This window comes from Sitophilus oryzae, unplaced genomic scaffold (assembly GCF_002938485.1).
Source record: "Sitophilus oryzae breed Bouriz unplaced genomic scaffold, Soryzae_2.0 scaffold_1171_pilon_pilon, whole genome shotgun sequence".
NCBI classification, from domain to species: Eukaryota; Metazoa; Arthropoda; class Insecta; order Coleoptera; family Curculionidae; genus Sitophilus; species Sitophilus oryzae.
This window is the reverse complement of record NW_022145806.1, coordinates 70882-96123: the sequence shown is the minus strand read 5'-3', so window position 1 is coordinate 96123 and position 25242 is coordinate 70882. Positions and strand designations below refer to the sequence as shown.

Below are 25242 nucleotides of genomic sequence, written 5' to 3'. Positions count from 1 at the left end.
TCAATATGCTTATTGTAGATTCATCAGTTGTTTAGGCTAATGTTCCCTCTCAATCATCTCGATGAGATCCATATTTTTTTATTGATATACCCAGTGATCTTAATTTTTTAATTAATTATCATCTTTATGTTCCTCATCTTACTCATCGCAAAATTTTCATTTTCACAGTTCAGATGATTTTTTGTTGACATTTAGGCACATTTGTTTAGAGAATATCTAAGTATCGAGTAAGAGTATGATATCTACTATTCAGATAGCAGTATAGTGTCTAGTCTAAAGAGGTCTTGTAGAGTGCCATTTGGTTTACGAGTATTTCTTAATTACGAAATTCTTTCTTCAGATGGCTTCGCTAAAAACAGGATGGATAAAATCACTACAAAGAGCAAATGAAATTGCTTCCACCCAGGTTATACCGGGTGCGTCTCAAAAGTGGCTTACCTTAATAACTTTTTTATTTTTTCAAATAAAAAAAAACGAGATTTAGTATATTAGTATATGACATAAGTTAAAATTGATTGACGTATTCAATTGTCTTTGGTCAATTCCTGTTCCACCGGAAATTACTAGAACTTTTGATTTTTAAATGACACCCTCGGTATTTTTTTATTTTATTCAATAGAAAATGACACTCTGAATAGAATGACATATCATATGTCAACTTTTAACATTTTCGATTTAAAAATAATCTTATTTTAATGTGCTATGGTTTTGTTAAAAACACTATTTTTTATCCAAGGAGCTTTGGAAAAATAGATTTGACCGTCTAATGTTTTTCGTGTCTTGTCCTGGCAGGTTAAAAGATGCACAAATCGTATTTTTAATCATATCTCAATTTTTTCAAATGGAACGAGGGTAGCTCATTAGCATATTTCGAAAAGCATTTTTTACGAATAATTTGTTCCACACACTTGGTATTTCGAGTCAAATTATCGTTATGAACAGCATGTTACAATTTCAAATAAACCATATGAGAAAATGTCAAAAGTTGACATATGATATGACATTCTATTCAGAGTGTCATTTTCATAAAGTAAAAAAATACCGAGGGTGCCATTTAAAAATCAAAAGTTATAGTAATTTCCGGTGAAACAGGAAGTGAATAAGAACAATTAAATACTTTAGTCATTCCCAATTTATTTCATATACCAACATACCAAATCTCGTTTTTTTTATCTGAAAAAATAAAAAAGTTATAGAGATGAACCACTTTTGAGACGAACCCGGTATATAGTTTAATTTAACGAAGAACAAATAGACGATTTTCTAACCCATTTTTCGTTACTTTACAGTTTTATTAAATTAAATTTAATTTCTAATTAAATTTGCGTTGTAGATCATTCTACTATACAGGGTGCTACAAATTTGAGGTGCGAGCAATGGTAACTCAGAATCGTAATAGAATACGAACATGGTTAAATTGGGGCAAAGTTGCGCTTTAGGATGTTCACCAAGATGCCATCAAAAACGTTTTAAAAATTTTAAGGATTACTGAGTTTTTTGAGAAAAACGGATTTTTTGAGCCGCACTTTAAATTAGTTTAAGAGGTACATTGTGTTTAAGTGCCCGAAACAAAAAAAATATATTAAGTATGGTATATCGTTGTACTTAGGAGACTGTAATCTTTCAAAATTTGAAATAAAAAATGCAGGTCTGTATATGAAAAAATCGAGGAAAAAAATAAGTTGGTCTATGTATCTCACAAATTATCAGCTAATTTGAAAATCTAAAAATACTTTTTTATCAGATAGACTTGATAACCTAACGACAGGAAAAAATAAAATCGATTTTCAAGAAAATCCGCTTTTCTCAAAAATCCTTGAAATTTTTTAAACTTTTTTAATGGCATCTTGATGAACATCCCAAGACGCAACTTTGCCCCAATTTTACCATCAGATTAAAAAATTCAGGATCCCATTTAAAAAATGAATGGAATGTTTATACTTGGTGGACATTTTGATCCGCAAAACATTGCGTAACTTTGTCTCTATTCAACCACGACTCTAAACTCCTATCACTTCGATTTTTTGAGAGTCCAATGATGAGACTTGAATTTACGACACCCTGTCCAATTAAATACGAATCCTTGATCTATCTAATAATAGTATTAAATCTATCTTTATCGATTTAAAAATATCCTAGTTAAGCAAAACAAACGTTTTACCATAAAATTCCATGGGAAACCTTAATGATCTGTTCCCTGCATCTAATAGTCATCAAACCAACGAATTCAGACTGATTAACATGCTTTTTACAACTCTATTCTACATTCCCTCTAATAGAACAGTCGTAAATCGTATAGAACATCATCATATCAGAAGATTAATCTGACGAAAATAGATTTGATGCACTCGAACCCTATGATGCAATTATATAAAATGGTTTATTTTAGATGGAAATAGAACTCATTAAAAGTTTAAAAACTTGAGGAAGAAAATGCTTTAAGTTTTTTGACTCAAAATTACCTAATATAATCATCGTTCTGAGATGTCGGAGAAACAACCTGATTGACAGCACAAAGGAAAGTTTTTAATGAAGTCATTTCAAAAAGCCGTCTTTTTAGTCCTTTAAGAAATTTAAAAAAAAACTTTTGAGAAGGATGCTTTAGTCGGTCACTTTTTAGAGTCGATCGAAGTTTGTAACTGAAAGAATTAATTATTGGCAATTATTGTATAGACATACAGATATTAATTTTGTGGAAAATCAGTATCCAATAGTTCTTTTAATATATAAATTTCAACATTACTGAATAGGGATTGCAAACCGACTTTTTAAATAGTAGTACTGGTACTCAGTAATTTAAAAGATGGAATTATTAGTTTACCGGTATTTACCGGTTTTTTCTTTACCAGCACCGGCGGAAAAAAAAGCAACCTTTACCAAATCGGAGCAAAATTTATTGTAACAAAATACTTTAAATTTTAACTGAAAACAAAAGTAAAAACAACGCCAAATAAAATAAAACTAAATGCTAAATATTGGCGTAACTACAGGTGGGCCGGGGGTGCCGGGCCCACCGCAGATACTGCTGGTGAAAGAGAAATCTTGAATTTTGACTGAATTTTGACTCTCGGCTAAATATTATATCAAATGGATTAATTCTAGTTTTCTAACGACTTGTGTTACCGACTTTCGTTATAACCTAAATATCAACTTTAAAAATGTTCAATTCATAATTATAGCATTGCTTATTCAAAATTGATATTTAAAATTGACAAAAACATAATTTTACATATATTTTATTTTTTTTATCTCGGAAACTATAAGAGGTAATAATAGGTTAGTATAATAAAAAAATATGAGATATGAGAGAAGTTTCCAAAAATGTAATAATATACTGGGTGTTCCATTTAAAATAACACAAAGGTGCTACCACTTTTCAAATGATCCGGCAACACTGTAACGTTGATAATATTTTAGATAGATGGAGCAGGTGCTTTTATATAAAAATCCAAACTTTCAAAAAAAAATCTATCACTGGTCCTCCCACCATGGCTAGAAAGTCGGTTACCAGTAGCGGATAGACAGCTAACTTTTGAGCCATAAGGATATTTCAAGATTTTTCATTTTTCCCTTCCATTATAAGCTTAATACTACCTAAAATTCAAATTTAGAAGTTTGTAACACTTCTAGAAGTACCTTAGAATTTTGATGACGGCAGTGAGTCATTGGTGAAAGAAATTTGAGTAGAAAAAACTCGTAGTCCTTGAATTATTATTGGTACATTGATAAACAAATAAAATCAGAAGAGAACGCTTCAATTAATTCTAGTTTTCTACTTTTGTCTCGACTAGAAAGTCAATTACCGGTAGCGGCTAGACAGCTAACTTTTAATCCATAAGGATATTTATTTTTAATTTTTTCTTTTGGTTATAAGCTTAAAGCTACCTAAAATTCGATATTTGAAGTTTGTGACACATCTAGAAGCATCTTAGAATTTTGATGATCTGTCAGTGAGTCAATGACGAAATTTAAAAAAAAATGACAAGCGATAATTCATAAACTATGAGGTATAATTACTAGATATTTTGGTAGCCTAGCCAGCTATAGTATGTCTTCATGTGTAGTGAAAATTAACGAAGTTACAGGGTGGCCAAAAGTACCGCTAATACCTTCAAAAAAGGATGGTACGGCTGTGCTCGAGATTCGATTTTAACGAAAACATTTAATATATTAGTACTATTATTGACTACTATTTAAGTACTTTTATTAAGAATGCCACACCACAAAATAATTTATAAAATAAACTTTAATATGTAATAGTTTGCTCTTTGCTCAACAAAGTGATTATCTATTTTCCATTTTCCATCTAATTTCAGCCTGCAGTGGTTGAGGATCTTCGTAGATGGACATCCGACGAAGCACTTGGTGATGTTACAGTGGGTCCAGATTGTACCAGGAGAATAGACTCAATACTAAGCGACGGAGATATGACAGATGGAACCATCGTATCCGATGATGAAGGCATTGATCACAAACTACCTTCACCGGAAGAACAATTACAAGTAGTAGCTTTAAGGTAAATATTTCAAATTTATTATAAAAAATAATATTCCTAAAACTAAAAGTCTATCACTTTCTATGTTAATCTTATAATAACTATAAATTAATAACCCTCACGGTTTTGGGGACGATTGTTAGACGTATCTATTAACAGGCAAAAACTGCTGCTGAGCGACATTACCTAAAATGATTTACTTCTTTCGCATATTGTCAGTTATCCGGTTATATTTCGGTTGTCGGAACAGTATTCCAGAAACTTCGGCAGTATATTCTGCAGATAAAAATAAGTAAAAAAGTTCGTATAATTGTACGTCCTAAAATGCATAGTGTCGGCAGGGGTGGATGGGGAAGTGGAAACCGGCCCGGGAAAAATAGGCAACCGGCCCAAATCCACAAAAACAAAATGACCATAACGAAGAAACATATTTTATTTATTAATATATAAGTAAGGGTGTTTTTCGCTCGTGCGAAAAAGCTCTTTTGCCTCCGTTTTAAAAAAAAATTAAAATGTCTTGATCAAAATTTTCGTAAAGACCAATATTGGGTTGGATATCTGAATTTTTACTACAAAATGGCTCAGTTTTACAGGGTTCTACTGCTTTATTTCCATTATCGATAACGGTAATTTGATCTTGAATAGGTTACGATTTTGAGTCACGATTTTGAGAAACTCTAAGACTTCCTGATTCATTCAGTTCAGCTGACCCAATCCTTTGTGAAATACATTACATTTATTTTTTTTGGTACTTTCTTACACATTGTAGAAATTCGCTCTTTTCTGCTACAGCAGCAGCCTCCTCGTGTACACTTTTTTTACTGAATGAACCGCGGTCGCCATTAAAACTGCAGCATTTTTTAGGTTATTATATAGTTCTTATCACGAAACTTTTCCTCTATACTTTTCTACATTTGGTATCTTTTATGATAATGCCAATTGAGCATTTTCTTTTAAATGTTCCTGTATATTTTAGAAAACTGTTTAGAACTTCTTGTTCACCGCCAATTTTCCCACGGTATAGTTTCTTAATCTCTGATATTACGGCACTAATACCGAAAAATTGACGTGGCTCAATTTTTTTTTAAATAAATCATTTTTTTTTAAATTTCCAAACTTTAATAACTCGATTGGACCTATTTGAAACTCGATAAACAGAATATTATTATATTATGTTTATTTTATTGAGATCTACCAGCCCTGAAAATATTTGCACTTATAGACTCTTTGTATAATAAAAATTTTCAAACCGAACAAACAACAGATGATTATTAAAATTATAAGTGTCCCAGAGAAAGACATTTTACAATAGTTAAATAATAAATTATACTGATGCAAATTGATTAGTTAGTTATGGAGCCACTAAGGATCTTACGTCACTTTAGTTAGAAGATTAACTATTTAATTTTTGCTAATCCAATCTTTTTTGAGCTCTGATCGGGACCGGCCCACCGGCCCATTTTTCCACCGGCCTACCGGGAATTTTCCCGTTTTCCCATATGACCTATCCACCCCTGAGTGTCGGAGATACAGGGTGTAGAAGTTTCATTTTTATTTCGATTTTTTCCAAATAATTTCTGAAGTAACGTCAATATTTGGATGAAAATTAATGTCTAAAACTTTTTTAGACACGAGAAATTTGATTTTGATGTAACAATATAACTCTTACTTGTAGAGGGAGCCATCTACATATTTTTTAACTGGTTTGAAGAATAATAACTTTTCATACGTACCTGTATATAGCTACTGGGTAAAAAATATACATTTACCACGTTTTTTACTCAAAAAAGGTCTCTCAGTAACAATGGCTACGAGTAATGGTTCTCGAGAAATTGGGAATCAATTATCAATACTTGTCATCATTGACATAAATTAAACATGTTGTTACTAAATAGTTATTAGACTGAAATCATAAATTTGAAATGTTTCTGTGCCAAAAGTTCAACTGTTTTATCATTGAAAAAAATTATGATTAATTTAAAAAAATAAAAAGTTCCAAAATTTATCATTTCAGTCTTATTAACTATCTACTCAACATGTTTATTTTTAATCTATAATGACATGTATTGACTATTTCCATTGTAAATATCTTTGGAACGGTTGCTCGTAGCGATTTTTACTAAGAGACATTTTTTACGTAAAAAACCACGGAATTGTATATTTTTTCACTCAGTAGTTTTATACAGGTACGGACAAAAAGTTATTACTTTTCAAAACAGTTAAAACACATGTAGGTCACGTCTTCTACAACTAGAAGTCCTACTGATATCAAAATCAAATTTCTCATATCAAAAAACTCCCAGACACCAATTTTCATCCAAATATTGACGTTATTTCAGAAATTATTTGGAAAAAATCGAAATAAAAATGAAACTCCTACACCCTGTAGATCCGAAACTAAGCATTTTAGAACATACATTTATACGAACTTTTTACTTATTTTTATCTGCAGAATATGTTGCCGAAGTTTCCGGAATACAGTTCGAACCACCCTTTAGATTATTGGTTATCGATGAAGAAAAACTTTTTTTTTTCGTTTTGTAAGTTAAAATTATTTATGTTAACTTACACTGGAACTGTAACAAGAAAATGAAAAAAATTGTTTTAGTTTCAAATCTGAATAATTGTCTGCCATTTTCAAAGATAATATAGGTACCTATATCAAATACACATTGGAGAAACCATTGGAAAACATTTTTTTAGAAGTTCCTGGTAGTTTTTTTTTCCGCAAGACATCTCCGATTTTTAATTTTGAAACGGTTACCCTGTATATCATCAAGAACTATTTTCATATCACCACTATTTTTCTGAGCTAATATATTTTACACAGCAATAATTTAACTTAAATTTTCTTGATTTAGTTACCGTAGCCATCTAAATTCCGAATGACTAGTCACGCATCTAATTTTACAGATTTCCTGCTGAGGTTGTGGCGGTTGATATTTCCGGCAGAAGTTTCGATAGGATGTCGATGCAGAGGCGATCGTTAATGACGGGAGAATACCCCAGCAAGCTGGCAGAGGGAGACACTGTGAGACGAAGAGGGAGGACCAGAAGACCAAGAAACAGGTTTGTCATTTATATTGGTTCAGTAACGGATATTAGAGTAATTTTCTAAAGTTTAATAGAATATATTTTATCTTAATAAAAAATATACCGTATGATCGAAAAATAAGAAGCTTTTAGCTGAAAATAGCCTTGATAAAGACGAAAATGCGCGTCAAAACGTCGGCAATTTTTTAAAGAAAAGGTTGTTTATTTCCTGGTTCTAAACCTGCAAACACCATTTCATCTATAACATCAGGAAGCAAATCTACCACTTTATTAGCATAAAACTTAACATTAACTATAGTCAAAAATTAACATTAATTATAGAAAGATTAAAAAAAGAATAGAACGTTTCCAGGCACACAAATCTATTTCCAAAAAAGTATTTTTTTCTCGAAACTTGAGCCACCTTTTAACCACACCGTTTAAAAATCATTTTTACTCAGTATAAAAATAAAACACAACTCTCTTAGGCCAACCACCAGTAAGCGCAATTCAAAAATAAGAAATAATATGGGCCAAGTAAATGACATCTAGGGCTTAACCTCGCCAAAATTATCATCGAATGTCATTCCTAATATTTTGACGCCTTTTTTTCGATCATATGTTACTGATAAGTATATTAGTTGTTATTAATCAATCCATAAAATATATGTATATTATTAGAATTCCCTATATTAAATTTATCACTGAAAGTCAGTTTCGATTCAAACACAGTGACATTTTACATATAAAAAAACATTTTAGTTTTCAGTTTGAATGGCTAAATGCCTATTTTTTCAAACCTAAAATAAATATTTTATAAGAAGACATAATACCCCTTGAATATACCAATTTGAATAAAACTAATTATTACATATTTCTAAACGAAGCATAAAAAGCAATAAAAAATTATATAAATAGATATGAAAAAAGAAAAAGCCAGTTATTAATATTTTGATTAAAAAAATCGATAATCTTTCCAAAAAAAAATTAATGGTTGATTTATATTATTTGATTTGTATTAAGTGATTGTTTTAACATATATTTTTTTATATTTAAGAAGAAGAAATACATTAGCGGGGACAGACCAGAGAGAGATAGAAAACGTCCTGTCTGCTGGGTAAGTTTTTTGCTTTACTACAATTTTACAAAAATATTGGCCATTTAATAGCTTACTAAAAATGTATAGTGTGAATAATAAAAAATAGTGATTTACAAAATTAATGTATTAGCATGCCAGTTTGTTATGTTTTTATACTATTAAACAAAACCAAACATGTAAATATTTTTATAACTCACATAAATCAATGCTTGAATCATTTATATAAAATATTCACACTAGTCACATTTTCTTAGACCGTAATAATGTATTGCTGAAGTCGAACACGTTATCAACAATACAAGACTTAACAGCATCATAAAAATCTAATACAAAACATTCCCCAGGGATGAGCAAACGTCACCGGATACCACGCAAAGGAGCAAAGCGACATCTGCAACAGTACCGAGAAGCAAAAGCAGCGACCTCTTACGATCTAACAACAAGAAAGAATCGTCGGACATCAAGATTTCTCGATTTAATAGCTTAAAGCAATGGGGAAAGAATCAGTACGACAAATTTTTAAATAAGAGCAACGAAAAGAACGAAAACGTTTCTACCAGTAGTGGCGGGGGAAGTAAAACTAAAGTTTCTTTATCGGAAGACGGAGTTGATGATTTTAATTTGTATGACACAGTTACAATGAAACGTAGAAGAGATATGGACAAGGAACGCAAAACTCACGAAAGAAATTCTTCTATATCCAGTTCAGAGAAATCTTTACCTGTTACTACTAGCACGCTCTCTTCGGTTATGAACATTGCTGTCAAATTAAGGGAGAGTTCATTGCAACGACGTCAAAGAAGAAACGGAACTAACAAAGACGAACCTCATTCTTCCAGTGGTAACTGGAGCGCAAGTTCGGAAAGTGGCCGTGCTTCCATTGGTTCCGAAATAACATCCACCACTCATCCAAAAAGTACTACATCTGCCGCAACTTCTAGCAATTCCCTTAATCTACATCCTCCAAGTTCCGTAAACTCACGGCGCAGATTTAACTTCAACGCTTCCACGTCGAGCAGCGTAACCAGCGAAGGTAGCACCTTAACTCCAGATATTATCCATGATTTACACGAAGACGGTGATTCGGTCTACTCTTGCGATACCGAGGGCTATTACACCTCCTTCCACATGGATAGCGGTCTAAAGACTCTGAAAGAAGAAGAACTTCCATCGACTCCGTTACAAAGCACTTCGGCGTTCTGTAATTCTGATTCGAACAATACTGTGATGTCAGCTGAAAATGAATACGAACTTTTCGGTAAAGGTAGTACGTCCACAACTACAAGTTCGGCTGGAACCGTATGTACTACCCTCAGGGCAGCTGAAAGTAATAGAAGTTTAGTTATAGGGCCAGCAGTGCCAGAAAGAAAGAGTTCTCTGTCGAAATTATCAAATAAATCAAGCAAGAGTCCCGAAAGCTCGCTGGGACGAGATTATGTAGATAAAACTGGTACTATAAAACGCAGTCCCGCTACGGCTCATACAAAACCAGCTATAGTAGGTCTAATTCAGAAAAAAGACAGCAGTGGGGATGTTTCTCCAGACAGTGGACACAATACCTCGAGTTCGCCAATTGAGAGTGTTTCTAGTCCAAACGGTATTCGTAGCGGTTCAGATTTCGAGTTTTCAGAAAGCTCTGATATGGAAGGACCGGAAAGAACTGAAAGGATCAGAGTAAAGACAACAATAAACTCTAGTAGGATACCGTCGATGTGCGCTATAACTCCCCCTCACAGCGATGACGAAAGCTCAAGTAACTCATCCTACAAGAAACACATCGAGGCAAATAATTTAAGAAATAGTTTAGAAAACGAGAAGGAACTCGACAAAGAAAATGGAAACATAAATATAAATCAAAGAATTATAAGTACAAATGTAAACGGTACACAAAAATTGTCATTAGTCAATGTAAATACTCAATCAGGATATGCTACTGTAGAAAATCTGGACGAAGGCGTAACAGCCTCGCAAGTTAAGGTTTCTGCTACCACAATTAGAGCTCCATCTCCGAGTGGAGGTAGCGTAATAGTAAAATCAGAAACTGACAGTGTCACAAAGATTTCGTCCCAGCCTTTGATCAAGTCCAGTTTACTACCTTTAAACAACATGTTTGGAAGAATTAAATCAAATCTAACGAGCTTAGGTCTGAGCAGGCGAGATAGAAGCAAAAGTCCAAATAATGTTAAAACTGAACCCATTTCTGATTCTATGGACGAGTATGTTACTTTAGCAGATGTACGAAATAATAACGAGAAATATTCCGTTGAGGAAATTACCTATGCTAATGACGCAGTGAACAAAAATTTAAATACAGTATTAAGCGGAAAAGTAAGAGATGCCGAATATGTGTCTCTTAACGAGCTACCTAACAGTGATAATAACGCAATGATGGGAGCAGATTCGTCATTGGAGAGAAAAAAGAGACAAGGTGCCCGAGTAATGCTAGATGCCGAAGGAAAAGTAGTATACAGCTCTGACAGTTTAAGAAGACGTAAACCTCCTAGCACCTTTGAACCGGGACCTTTTGTGAAACTCTCCACTCAAGCCAGTCCCAGATCCAGCCCTCAGATGCACAGAACACTTAAAAGCATCCGTCCGATAGCCTCCAGCCAGGACCAGATGAAGCTGAACGTTCCTCAAGCTGAATTTTACCGTCCCATGTCGCCTACCTCAGGAAATAAAGTCATTATAAAGGCTTCGGGTAATCCGCCCGAGGTAATCCGTTCTCCGTCCACCGTGGTTCAACCTGCCAGTCCCAAAATGAGACCCTTGAGCCCGAAGGGTGCCTACGTTCACGTGCAAGCACCCGGAGGTCCACTGTCGCCGAAAGAACCCAGAGGTAAGACCAATCGCACCTTGTTACCAAATAAAGTTAATGTAAATAGTTTTAAGAAGGGCAACAGCGTCACTGCCGTGGGTAAAAATTTCAATTCTCTCGGGAAACATAACAATAATTTTAACAATAACAAGTCGGATAATAATGTTAGTGGTACAGACAGAGCTATAAAGAGACGAGAAAGTTACCGGTTGGCTAATTCCGCAATAGTAACACCTAAGAAAATTTTGAATTACGAAAAAAATACGTCTAAAACTATGTCTGACAGCGATCAAGACAGTTTCGAACGTGAGCTGGAAGAGGAATTGCTAAAACAGGAGATCAATTATCCCTCGTCGGTTTCTCCTGTATTGTCTCCGAAATTATGCACCAAGCATGTTTTTTATAACCAAGAACACGCACAAAAATTGCTATTGTGCTCTCCTAAACCCGTTTCTATACCCAGGGCTAATGATGAGAAATGTTTAAGGATTCTAAACGCCTCTGTTACAGATACCGAAATCTGGTAGTAGTTTGGTGATTATGTTCTGTATCACATAGATGTTGAACAGTGAAGCTGAAACTCTATGCTTCAAAATATCCAGCTTTCTCTCACACAGTTCAAAAACAATGACTCAAAAAAAATCAATTTTTGATATTATTATCAACACGCTGGCATACTATTTTTTGATTATAAAAACAAAAATATGCCATTATATTTCAATCAGTATTATTTATTATCTTAGTATTTTTTTATTGTTTAGGTAAATTTGTAATAAATATTCAATTGAATAATTTGAATTAAGAGGAGTTTAAAATTTATATTGATAGGAATAAATGAAATATTTATATACATATAAAAAGTGAAATATTTTTAGCATCTGAAACAACTTACATTTATGGTGGATTAATTGAGAGGGAGGTCTTCTAAGGGCCTCTGATGGTCAATTTATTGCTTTACTTGACTCAATATGGAGGAAATATTTAAAAAATAATAATAATAAAATAATAAATCACAAAATTATGTTTTTGGATTCAGTGAATTGCATTTTAAAAAATAACTTTTAAAAAACTATTTTCCGATCCAAATCAATTTTGTGTAATTAATATTCATAAATTTATTATAATGATTATTTTGCGTATAAACTGTTATTTCTGGTTTCGGTATGCTTAATGTATAGTGTATAGTTTCAGAAACCGGCCGAGTTATTTTGTAGCCGCTGAAAGAGCTTTATAGTCAATGAAATTAGTATCTTGATTTGTACCAGTTCTGACAAATAATAACGTTAAGTAGTATTCTGGGAGCAAAAAAAGGAATAAAGACTTTTAATGTATGTCTTTTATTTTATTTTATATAAAAATATGTATGTTTTGCTTTTTTCTAAAATAATCCAATAATAAAATATCCAAGTTTATTCTTGTCGCGGACTTCTTAAAAAAATACGGTTTATCTTTGAATGAATTTATGTTTATATTTTATATTTATATTTAAAATATAAAAACAAAATAGGATTGAAACAAATTAATTTAAAAATGAGTTAAGACTTTACAGAAATATAATAATTGTATTATTCTTAATGCATTTATTTTCTTTAGTATAACTTTCTTTTATAGGAAAAAGATAATGAATTATTCTTCTTGAAATAAAATATATTTAATTCCAAACATGAACTGTTTAAAAATGAGATAAAGCATTAGAAATACCGTTTGATGTCATATCTCAGCGATTTAATATGTGAAGATCCAGTGTTAGTTGTTACGGATTCCGTAGGTCCACTAATTTAAACTCACGATAAAATACTTAACGAATTTATTTTTCTCTATTATATACAATTCATTTACACACAACTTTGCAACTAACAATACAACTGGTTTTTAACTCTGTTTTTAGACACCCTCGGCCAATTAGTCCGCCAATTGCTATTACAGAGCACTATTCGAAAATAACAAAAGCTTCATTCAGAACCTCGCAATTAGGAATAAATTGGTGGTTTTAATTAAACTTTATACATTTTAGTTTACGATCATTCACAATGTCTAAAAAACACAATTAAAATTAATAGAATATCCCCCAACAAACAGTTTGATGTAGTCAGTTGTATCCATAGGCCATAGAGAAAGCCTAATATTTAGCTTATTAAAACAAAAAAAACTTTTGCCCTAAACACAATGTTCAAGAGAAATCACGACGGATGATAATAAAAACCAAAAAAAAGTGACGTTCCAAGTATAATTATGAAAAAATTGAAAGTTTGTTAACTTTTTCTATTAATTGAAAATTACTTCCACTAATTTTGATCTTCTGAATGCTTACATTGATATTAGAAGCATAAAAATAATAAATACAAGAAGAAGTGTCAATAATGTTAAATTATGGAAACAGCGTGGCTGCCTGGGTAACTAATTTTCGTGATATGGCGGCTGGGGACATTTGACATGACATAGACATGACAATTTCAATTTTATTAAATTTATTTCCGTTTCCGGTTTTTAATGGCGGGCTGTTCAGGAGGCGGTACGAGGGTTAATATACTTTACTCTTTCTAGTAGTAAATAATACAACAAAATTACTCAAAAATATTTGGTTTGGAATTTAGAACAATGTAAATATGCAAATCAACACAATTAAAGAGCTATAATCCAATAAACTACTGTATCAAATATTTAAATAATATCAGAGATGCTGTGTTAAAGCGAATTAGTAAAGCAGTGCATTGACTTACAGAAACTTGAAGATAACAAATGTTTTCACAGCTTCACGGGACATAAACTAAATAACTGGAAGCAGGAAAAAGGCAACCGAACCCACACAAACCTGGAATCAAAAAAAAATATGTAAAAAAATATAAATATAGTACATAAGACTTTTGTGAATTAAATCAAATGACTTTTGAATGTAAATAAATGAATAAAATATAATACATACATCTAATACCTCATTTTGTATTTTAAAAATAATCTACATACATAGATTTATAGCATTATTGCTATGAAAAATATTAATAGGTACCTATGTAATATGTAATTACGCATATCTGTTCATCTTGTAGAAAATTAATGTAGGCTAATAATACTCAATAATCATAATTTTACCTTGTATAACTTGCTTTCAATTGCTCAAAATCACCGATCAGTCTTTAAAGTAGAGATACGGAAAATCCTTGGCAAAGAATATCCCAAGATCCTTGGGTTTGTGTTAAAAAATATAAAAAACAGTTAATATATTACCTATTTTTACATATAATATGGCCCATACCTACTACACGCAGAAACGTCGATTTCATCATTTTCTTCATGTAATTAATATCATATATACTTTATTAAAGTGTTAACAAGAACTTTATATCAAAAACCTCGCAATTGAGTGGAGATAAATTGAGGCCGGTTTTTAATTAAACTTTATACATTTTAGTTTTTTACGATCATTCACAATGTCAAAAACAATTAAAATTAATAGAATATCCTAACAACAGTTTTGATGTAGTCAGTTGTATCTATTAGCCAAAGGCCATAGAAAGCCTCTAATTTATTAGCTTATTAAACAAAAAACTTTTGAGTTCTAAACACAATGTCTCAAGAGAGGAAATCCGTCGCAGACGGATGACTGAAACCAAAAAAAGTGACGTTCAAGTATGGTCTAGGAAAAAATTTGAAAGTTTGTTAACTTTTTTCTATTAATTAGAAAATTACTTCCACCAATTTTCCGATCTTCTGAATGCCCCGATGATATTAGAAGAACAAACTTCTACACTAATTCGCGATGTTGTGAATGACACTTAACTGCCGTGCGCGGGGTGCGCTTTATATATCGCTGCGGATCTTCCTGAAAGTTCTATTCTAGAATTCTGTCGTATTTCTTTTTGTTTCTCGAAATTTCTGTTGATGGTTTGACATTACAGAACTCGCTTCTCTCCTACCTTGTCCACTACCCAACAGATGTCGCCATACACCTTGATATTACGTTGGGTTTGCAAAATTTTAAAAAAATGAAAATGTCGGCTTATGGCGTTTTCAGATGGAGTGGAGCGTCCGCGACGGACCGTCCGCGACTTCGAGCAAGTATCATGAGTTTATATGAACGATTTCACATGCGTCGCGTTTGCTCCGTCCGTGGATGAGATATATTGAAAAAACATCCGCGCGGACGTTCCGCGCGTATGGTCCGCTCCATCTGAAAGCACTGTTAGTGAGTTTTTGTAGTAAACCGATAATATATTATTACAGCGTTTTCAGATGGAGCGGACCGTCCGCGACGGAGCGTCCGCGACTTCGATCAAGTACCATGAGTTTATATGAACAATTTCACATGGGCGCGTATGCTCCGTCCAACGGAGTTCGTCTGACGGCTATCTTGAAAAAAACAGGACGATGGTCCGTCGCGGACGGTCCACTCCATCTGAAAGCGCTGTTACCCTTTTAAATGAAGATTGAATTGAAGAAATACTTGTTTAAAATACATCCAATTTCATATTAAAAGTACCATTTGCAAATATACAATAAAATTTTTCACTTTGCTTTTCAAGTCATGGTAAAGAGGCGTTAATTTTCTATATTTCATAGAAAAAATATTTTCCAAAGAACTAGGGTTCCCAACTAGAGCATCGGCGATTCCGGGACAATTATTTTTAAGTTTTTAAATAATTGAAACAAAACATTAAATATTAGAAATTCAAATATATCATATGTAAATGTGATTTTTTTTGTTTCCGGCCAAGGCAAAATTTTCGCCAGGGACAAACTTTCTGATTCCTGGTTAATCCCTGGTTAAACCTGGGATGGTTGGGAACCCTAAAAAGAACTCTTAAAATGATGTTAAGAATTAAATTTGAAAATCAATATGTAGTATATTAACTATTTTGATATTATTTATATTTTAATTACAATAACGACACACTATAGATCTATTCTAATAATAATAATATTTATATTTAAAACTTTTTGTTTCAATTTTAAGTTAAAATTATTTAGTGTCTAAAAAATTCATTAAAATTCCACTAGTTTACCACGACCGATATACACCAAAAAAACTTTGCTTTAACTTATGACGTGTTGAAGAAAAAAAATTAAAAAAAAGTTGTCTAGTAGTTCTCTTATTTCCTCTTCCGGTTATCGAACGCAGAGAAAGAAGTAGGTGTAAAGATCTAAATAACTTTGTTACGGTCCTGCGGAAAGCACGTGCGACTCTACGCATTCCCGGAAATCAATGATATCACCATCCTCAGTTTCCCGTAAGCGCGTCAAAATCTCCCGTATTACGCTGAATTCTAAACCTCAAATTTCTGCTTATTTATACATTATTTTAATGAAATAACTTAAATGAAATGAATAGTATTATATCTAAAACACAGTACAATTTATTTTAGTGAAGTTTACACCTCCTCCAGTATAAAGAAGCTCGTGTTGAAAAAATATTCATATAAAATATACATATGACTGTGACTTCCCCTACAAAATAGGTAAAGAAATATTTTTATTTTAATTTAACAATACGAGTTAGAATAATTATATATTTCATATTTACATAAATATGACAATCAAAAAATATTGATTGGATGAACTTCTCTGATCAAAAAACTTATTTATTTTTACTTAAATCAATCGAATTTATTCTTAAGTTACCTGCTATTGAAAAATAACTTTCTTGTTTCTTAAGGCTGTTTGTTAAGCTACCAAACAGTTGTAAATATAAACTTAAAAGCTTTAATTCTAAAACAAAAAAGCAGTATTCTAAAAACATTAAGACACCCTAATTAACAATAAAATTTTATATTGGTTCTTGGATATCTTTTTCATACATTAAACAAGGTGATTGGTTAAAATGGAATAAACATACACATGTCTGTCACAAAATGCTATCTAGTATAGGTTAATAAACTCATTTAACAGAAAGTTTTAAATGATTATAAAAACAAAAATTAATAATACAACAGTATTTAAAAAATATATTACTGTTAAATGTGTTTGAAAGTCTATATTAGATATGCCCACTTTCACAAAGTTTGCTTTCTTTATTGTGCAATATATTGTTTTATTCTTTATATTGCTGAATTATATTTAGAATTATTTATTGTAGTTCAAAATATATTTTTTATTTATTTTTTTAGTCTTCCATGTCGAATGTATGTTTAATAATTTTAAAATAATATTAGAAATATTAGAAAACATAAAGATGCATTATTATTATTGTATGGTTTGATGAGACCGATTTTTGTTTAGATGTAAATATTGTCATTTGTATTTGTATATAACATTGTTTTATTTTTGATTTTGCATGGATGTGTTCCATAAGCTTTGTTTTTTTTTGACAGATTTTTGTGTGATGACGATTTTTTCGCATTTTTGCATTCATAGCTTTAGCATGGATTATTTTACACATTATTTAATATTTATATGTTTTATTGTATCATTTAATAAATAAACTCTTTTTTTGAAAATCTCTCTTTAACTTTAACATCTTTTTGTGCTAACATACTAAGTCTAAAGTCGAAACTGAAAACAGTGAATACATATACAGGGTGACCCAGTGTTTCAAATAAGTTCCATATCAGGCCTACTATTGCAAATCTTCACTCCAGTCTTTTTTGCACAATATTCGGATAATAATTAGTGAACCAAATTTTAAAAAAATATATTTGTGTATGTGTGCGTCTTAAAAGTGGCTCACCCCTATAACTTTTTTATTTTTTCAGATAAAAAAAAAACGAAATTTGGTATGTTAGTATATGACATAAATTAGAATTGATTGACGTATTCGTTTTTGGTCACTTCCTGTTTCACCGGAAATGACTACGACTTTTGTTTTTTAAATCACGCCCTGGGTCTATTTTTACTTCATTCAATAGAAAATGACACTCTGAATAGAATGACATATCATATGGCTACTTTTGACATTTTCGCATATGGTTTATTTGAAATTGTAACATGCGGATAATTTGACTCGAAATACCAAGTGTGTGGTACCAAATTATTCGTATAAAAATGCTTTTTCCACATATGCTAATGAGCCACCCTTGTTGAAAATAATTTGAAAAAATTTAGATAGGATTAAAAATACGATTTGGGCATCTTTTAACCGACCAGGCCAAGACACGAGAAACATTAGATGATCAAATCTATTTTTCCAAGGCCCCTTGATTCTTGATTACAAAACACAGCCATGGCACTCTAGATTGAAATTTAAAATGCGATTTTTTTGTAAGCGAAAATGTCAAAACTTCACATATGATATATCAATCTCTTCAGAGTGTCATTTTCTATCAAATGAAGTAAAAATATACCGATGGTGCCATTTAAAACTCATAAGTAGTAGTCATTTCCGGTGAAACAAGAAGTGACCAAAAATAATTGAATACGTCAATCAATCCTAATTTATTTCATATACTAATATACCAAATCTGTTTTTTTATCTAAAAAAATAAAAAAGTTATGGGGTGAACCACTTTTGAGACGCACCCGGTATATAGAGGGTGATTTAAATGTATTTTTACACTACAGCTGGAGTTTTTTTTTAATTATAGCTTGTATTTTTCACTTAGCAGATTTATAATAATATTTCTCTTTCCATAAATATTATAATGTGGCTACCGAGTGGTTCTTTAAAAATATGACTATTTTTATATTAAATTTTCTACATGTTTAAAGCTCCTTCAAGGTCAGAAAATTGCTAAATATTTACAATTTTTAACTGAAATTAACGTTGTTATAGTGTCTTCTTCATAACTAATTTTATATTAAAATAGGTCGAACCACCTGGTATATACAGGATGAGTCAAAACAAGATGTGTGATATTCTCTGATATTTCAAATTGATTATCCCTATCTACAACAAAATATTTTTTAAATGCCTGCTACGTTTTATATATGAATTATATAAAAAAGAATGGGTGTGAAAATAATAAATAGCAAACCTAATACGGAACTTTTCCGGAACTTTCATGCGCCCTGTATAATAATACATATGTATTAATGTAAGTGAAGTACGATAACCTAGATATTTATCTACAAACCTATTGTCTAACTACGATGACACACATAAATAACCGATGGAATCTACAAATAATAATATTTTTAACAATTTAACACAATTCTATTTTAAAAATAATTTCCCATGGGCCTGTAACTTTAAACGATTCCTAATAATTCTATACCACGATGGCTCGGGACTCATACCATTTATCTTCAGGGCATATTGGTAAGCTTGATATGCACTCACATTTCGGGTATGCTATTTGCACTTTTGCTGTTTGGGGGTGATATGTCAAATTTTTGCATGTTCAGAGGCACACAACCAGTCACAACCAACATAGTCATTACATAGTGTTTTGAAAAGGTGAGCTATATACATTTTTGTTTATTTTTCTTTTATCAGTTTTTTGTCTGTGAGCATGATTTTGGTTTATTCTAAATGTTGCATGTATGTAATAAGTGTACAATATTTATCAGGATGTAACAGAATATATATTCATTCAATTACAACATTCATAATGTATAGTTTGAATGGAAAAATAATAATAAATCAGGCAGAACATTTTTGTTAATAAAGTTTTGCTCCATAATCCCATAATTTTTTTCGGTTTTATATCTTGAAAAACTCATTTATTTAAAAATTATAATATAATTCTTAATATAAGTCACAAACTTAAAAGATTTTTATCTATGATTTTTCAAACTTTTAACTAATAAAAAGCATAATTCAAAATAACAATAATTATATGTATTAGTTTTTATGGTTTATATTAGTAATTTTTTAGTATCTTTCAACTTTTGTGGACCCTTCACTTATTTTTGACAAAATAATATATTTAACATACATCATCTAAGATAATATTCTGTAAGAATTTTATCATTTTTTACACAAATTATTATCTTTTATATCTTAAAAATACTACATAATAACAAACAATATTCCACAATTAAACTAAATCTTTTAGAAAACAATTAAAAAAAAGTTCGTTTTATTTTTAATTATTAATCCAAAATGTATTATATATAATATTGTTACGAATTCCGTGGGTCCTCTAATTTAAACTCACGATAAAACACGTAACGAATTTATTTTCTCACTGTATACACACACACAATTTAACTAATTAATACAAACACCTATTTCGCCAAATCCTTCGCCAATTTGTCACAATTCGCTATTTGTAGAACGCTATTCAAAAACTAAGTTAAACTGTCGAGCGCAGGGATCGCCTTATACAGGGTGGTCCGAACTGTATTCCGGAAACTTCGGCAGCACACTTTCCAGATAAAAATAAGTAAGAAAGTTCATATAAGTAGATGTCCTAAAATGATTAGTTTCAGAGATACAGGGTGTAGAAATTTCATTTTTATTTCGGTTTTATCCTCATCATTTCTGAAGTAACGTCAATAATTTGATGAAAATTGGTGTCTGGGAGGACATGAGAAATTTAATTTTGATGTCAATATGACTCCTATATGTAGGGGGAGGGGCTACATACATGTCTTAACTGTTTTGAAGAGTAATAATTTTTCGTCCGTACCTGTATAAACTACATGCCTCTTGGTAAAAATCGCTACGAGCAACCGTTCTCAAGATATTTAAAATTGAAATAGTCAACACATGTCATTATTGAAAAATTAACTTGAGTTGTTGAGTAAATAGTTATTTGACTGAAATAATAAATTCGGGAATTTTTTTTTATTAATCATATATTTTTCTCCGCAAAAATGAGGATAAAACAGTTTCTGTTGAACTTTTGACACAAAAACATTTCAAATTTACGATTTCAGTTTAGTAACTATTTATTTAGTTAATATGTTTAATTTATGTCCATGACGAGAGGTATTGATAATTGCGATTCCAGATATCTCGAGAGCCATTACTCGTAGCGATTTTTACCAAGTAAAAAACGTCGTAAATGTACATTTTTTAATTAGTAGTTTTATACAAGGTACGGACGTAAAGTTATTACTCTTCAAACCAGGTAAAAAGTATGTAGGTGGCGCCCTCTACTAGTAGAAGTCATATAGACATCAAAATCAAATTTCTCATCCCAAAAACTCCCAGACACCAATTTTCATCCAAATATTGATGTTACTTCATAAATTATCTGAAAAAAATCGAAATAAAAATGAAACTTCTACACCCTGTATCTCCAAAAGTAAGAATTTTAGGACATACATTTATACAAACTTTTTTACTTATTTTTATCTGCAGAATATGCTGCCGAAGTTTCGGGAATACAGTTCGGACCACCTTGTATACTGTAGCAGCTGATTCGCTACATGCATCGTGGTTTTCCGCTCTTCCGGCAGATGTCACCATATACCTTGACAATATTTTTTAACATCAAATTAATATTCACATTCGCGAATTCAAAATTAATATTCGTTACATCGCTAGTACTTACTGCAACGACAATTTCTGTTTTAATCAAATACTTTTATCTTACACATTGATTTTATTTTCCTCTGTTTCACTCTACTTATATTTATTGAAATACATTAAATAGGTACTCATAATATTACTATTTAAATTTGTAATAAACGAATATAAATATAATTTTTTTATTGCAGTACAAATTTTAAATCTCTTACAATTATACAATTCTAAAAGTTATGAAAACCAATGGTAACTATACTCTTTTTTCTAATAAACGATTATCTCTTACAGAAGGCGTCATACCTCCCATATCATCTTCAACAAGTCCCACACTTGGTCGTTACCAAACCCAAGAAGAAATGTTCAGCTACGCTAACAACGAGGCCTATTACGCTTCACCCCAGAGTTATTATCAAGGTGGTAATTTCTACTCAACATTACCAACGAAGAAAACTCAGTATTTCGCCTGCGAAATACCCCAAGAACGAAGCGTGACGCCTGATATAACTAGAGGTCTAGAAAGAGGAAACAGTTCATTTTCCCATGGCAGTACCTTCAAAGATGACCAAAACTTAGTCTGCTACGGCCATCAGGTGGGGATACCTGTAGCACGAGAGTACAATGAGAGTCCTGTTTACAAGGATCAATATTCCTCTAGAATAGCGTCGTATAGCGATAGAGACGATTCACTCAAAATATCCCCCATTGATCCCATCCGACATTCTGGAGGTTTAAAAACGTCGACGCCGTCCCAATTAAAGGCCTCAAGTAATTTGGAAAGCAAATTATTATCTCCCAAACGTAGCGCCATGTCCAACGATGAATTATATGCAGTGATTCATAAAACCAAGAAGAAACTAAATATCGAAGACGACCTAAACAGAATGTCACCTTCGCTTGTTGCCCAAGTGGAACCTGAAACAAGTACACCAAAGAAAGTTAGTGTCGAAACTGGATACATCGGATCCAGACAAAGTTGGTCACCTTCGAAAGGAGAGTATATCGACTTCAATTCCGATATCGATAAATTCTCTCCCATAAATGAACCGAAGAATCGGCAAAGTTGGGCTTGCAGTGACAGAAAAGGCACTAAGAAAACTTCAACGCTGGATTTTAAAAGATTACTGTTGCAAAAAAGCAGCTCTTTATCAGGAAATAAGAAAATGTCAGCCGTGGAACAACTCAAACTTTCCAAACAACAGATGCACCAGAAAACTCCAAACGAGAATAATAAACCTTACAATAACACCGGCGATATGACTATTCTAGATTTAAGTGCCTCTCCTAGAAGTTTAGTAAATCGAAGACTATTAAGCAATCCTCCTAGCAGTCCAGAAAGATCAACTGTGAAACCGACGCCAAAAATTTTATCGCCCAGATCACAGTGGAGGTTCCTTAATCCACGAAGTGACGTTTTATCTTCCACAATACTAGAGGATTGTAGGGAAGACGATTCTGGCAGTAACGCTTCGAAAAGTTCGTTGGAAAAAAGAAATGCGCAGAGTGTAAGAAGTTCCGTGGGGAGTCCGAAATTCACGCCAGAAGAACATTTGAGCAAACCTATAGATACAAAACAAATTCAAAGTTCCTTATGCCAAGATGTTGACAATACTTCAAGTAACACTAATACTAGTACTACTCGGTCTGAACCAAAACCTAATATAAAATATTCATCAGTAAGCGAACGGCTTTCTGCTCAGAGAGCTCAATTTTTTGGAACTACCGTTTCGACTGAAAAAAAGGAAACTACACCTAAAGTACCTCCTACTTTAGAAACTGCCTTTTAGATTTTAATTTAGTTTTAGTACAATGTAAATACTTGAAAGCCACGTTGAAACAATTTAGAAATGAAGTGATAAAAGTGCAGCTGTTTGTATATTAATAATAATTTATTTTTTTATTGTATGAACTCGCATTGCGACTAAAAGCTTCATATAGTTTAGTCGAGACGCACTATTTCTTACTTCATAGTATTTTCTTTGGATAATATTAGTTTATTCGACTTTCGTTAAAGATACTTCACATTTCAACCAATATTTTTCTAGTCTTAGCCATTTTTATTAGTTTACTTAGGTATTCTTAATTTGTCTGTTTTAGCTATGTACAAAGTTTTAAAATATTCAGGTTATTTATAAACAAAAGAACTTAATATATTACATTTTTGTAAATAAATTGCGAATAAAAATGATATGAATATTTCTGAGTATTTTTTCAATTTTGTTTTCCCTTCTAAAATTGGAGCGATGGATAAAATATGGTTGCTATAAACTTGATGATGCAAACATCAGCCTAGATTGTAAGAACACCTAAATATATAATATTATATGAGAAAAATACAAGAGAAAAAACTTTTTTATTATTGACATTTTGGAAAAATGCATCCTTCATAAAAATGTTTGCTTATTCTAAAATGGTTAATCCCGTTTATACTTTTCCAAATTTCCATGCCGTTTTAGGGAAAATTAAGAAAAAAAAATGAAAAATATGGTTGATTTTTTAAAGTCCTAAAAATCAAAAGGTGTTTCTATGGTAATATCAATTCGATTTCATTCTTTGATAGATGGTTATTGTTAATTTTGATTAATAATGTTATATTCTTTGTTGTTGTTAAAGTCAGAGTTAAAGTATCATATTTTCCGATAACTATCATCCTTTCCGTAGCATTGAACTAAATAAATTTTGTGCTTCTTTAACATTTTAAGACAACAAAAAAACATTACGTTAATTGAAATTTTATGACTAACAATATATCAAAGAGTGAATTCGAATTGATATTACCATAGAAATACTTTTTGATTTGGTTTGGTTTGGTTTGGTTTGGATTTTTTAGGATTTTAGGAAAATAATAATTTTTAGGATTTTAGGAAAAAATTCAACCATATTTTCGATTTTTTTTTTAATTTTCGGCATTTGTTTTAAAAAACGGCATGGAAATTTGGAAAAGTATAAACGGGGTTAACCATTTTAGAACAAGCAAAAATTTTTATGTCAAATTTTTATGTTAAAAAGTTTTTCCTCTTGTAAAGACAATCCGGGGACATATTGTATAATATGTATAACTCATGCCAGAAAAGTAAGAAGTTACGATGAGCAATATCAACGTTAAGCCCCATACTCATTACTATTATAGTGTTCGTGATATTCCTTTGGATGGTTTGCCCCAACGAAGTAAACTTCCACTGAACCGCCGCACAACCCATCGCATCGATGCACATAAAATCGACGCATTGGCGAACCGCGTCAGCGCATAGTGAATATGGGGTTGGTACTCACTATGCATGCATGAACGCATGACGCATCAGTGCATAATGAGTGTGGGACTATACCAAGATAAAATCAAAACACCTTATATTTTATAGGTTTGTTCGAAGTATATAGGAAGGCGAGTTTGATATTCATTTTGAATTGGTATTTAAAAAACGCCGTATATCAATTAAAACCTTGATTTAGAC

At 31.7% G+C, this 25242-nt stretch overlaps 1 protein-coding gene across 2 annotated transcripts in view; it reads left to right on the top strand.

Annotated features, from left to right (window-relative positions):
• The window catches only part of LOC115889022, a 335787-nt gene extending 311839 nt beyond the window's left edge, over positions 1 to 23948 (top strand). The window contains exons 4-8 of one of the 2 annotated variants that reach the window (XM_030908938.1): positions 4317 to 4516; positions 7409 to 7564; positions 8589 to 8645; positions 8972 to 11466; positions 22082 to 23948. In XM_030908938.1, the coding sequence (XP_030764798.1) occupies positions 4317 to 4516; positions 7409 to 7564; positions 8589 to 8645; positions 8972 to 11466; positions 22082 to 23577 (4404 nt within the window). In that variant the 3' untranslated portion in view covers positions 23578 to 23948. Of the gene's footprint in view, positions 1 to 4316; positions 4517 to 7408; positions 7565 to 8585; positions 8646 to 8971; positions 11467 to 22081 lie in introns of both variants that reach the window. The other variant, XM_030908930.1, reaches the window with a different exon arrangement.
• The last annotated feature ends 1294 nt before the right edge of the window (positions 23949 to 25242 follow it).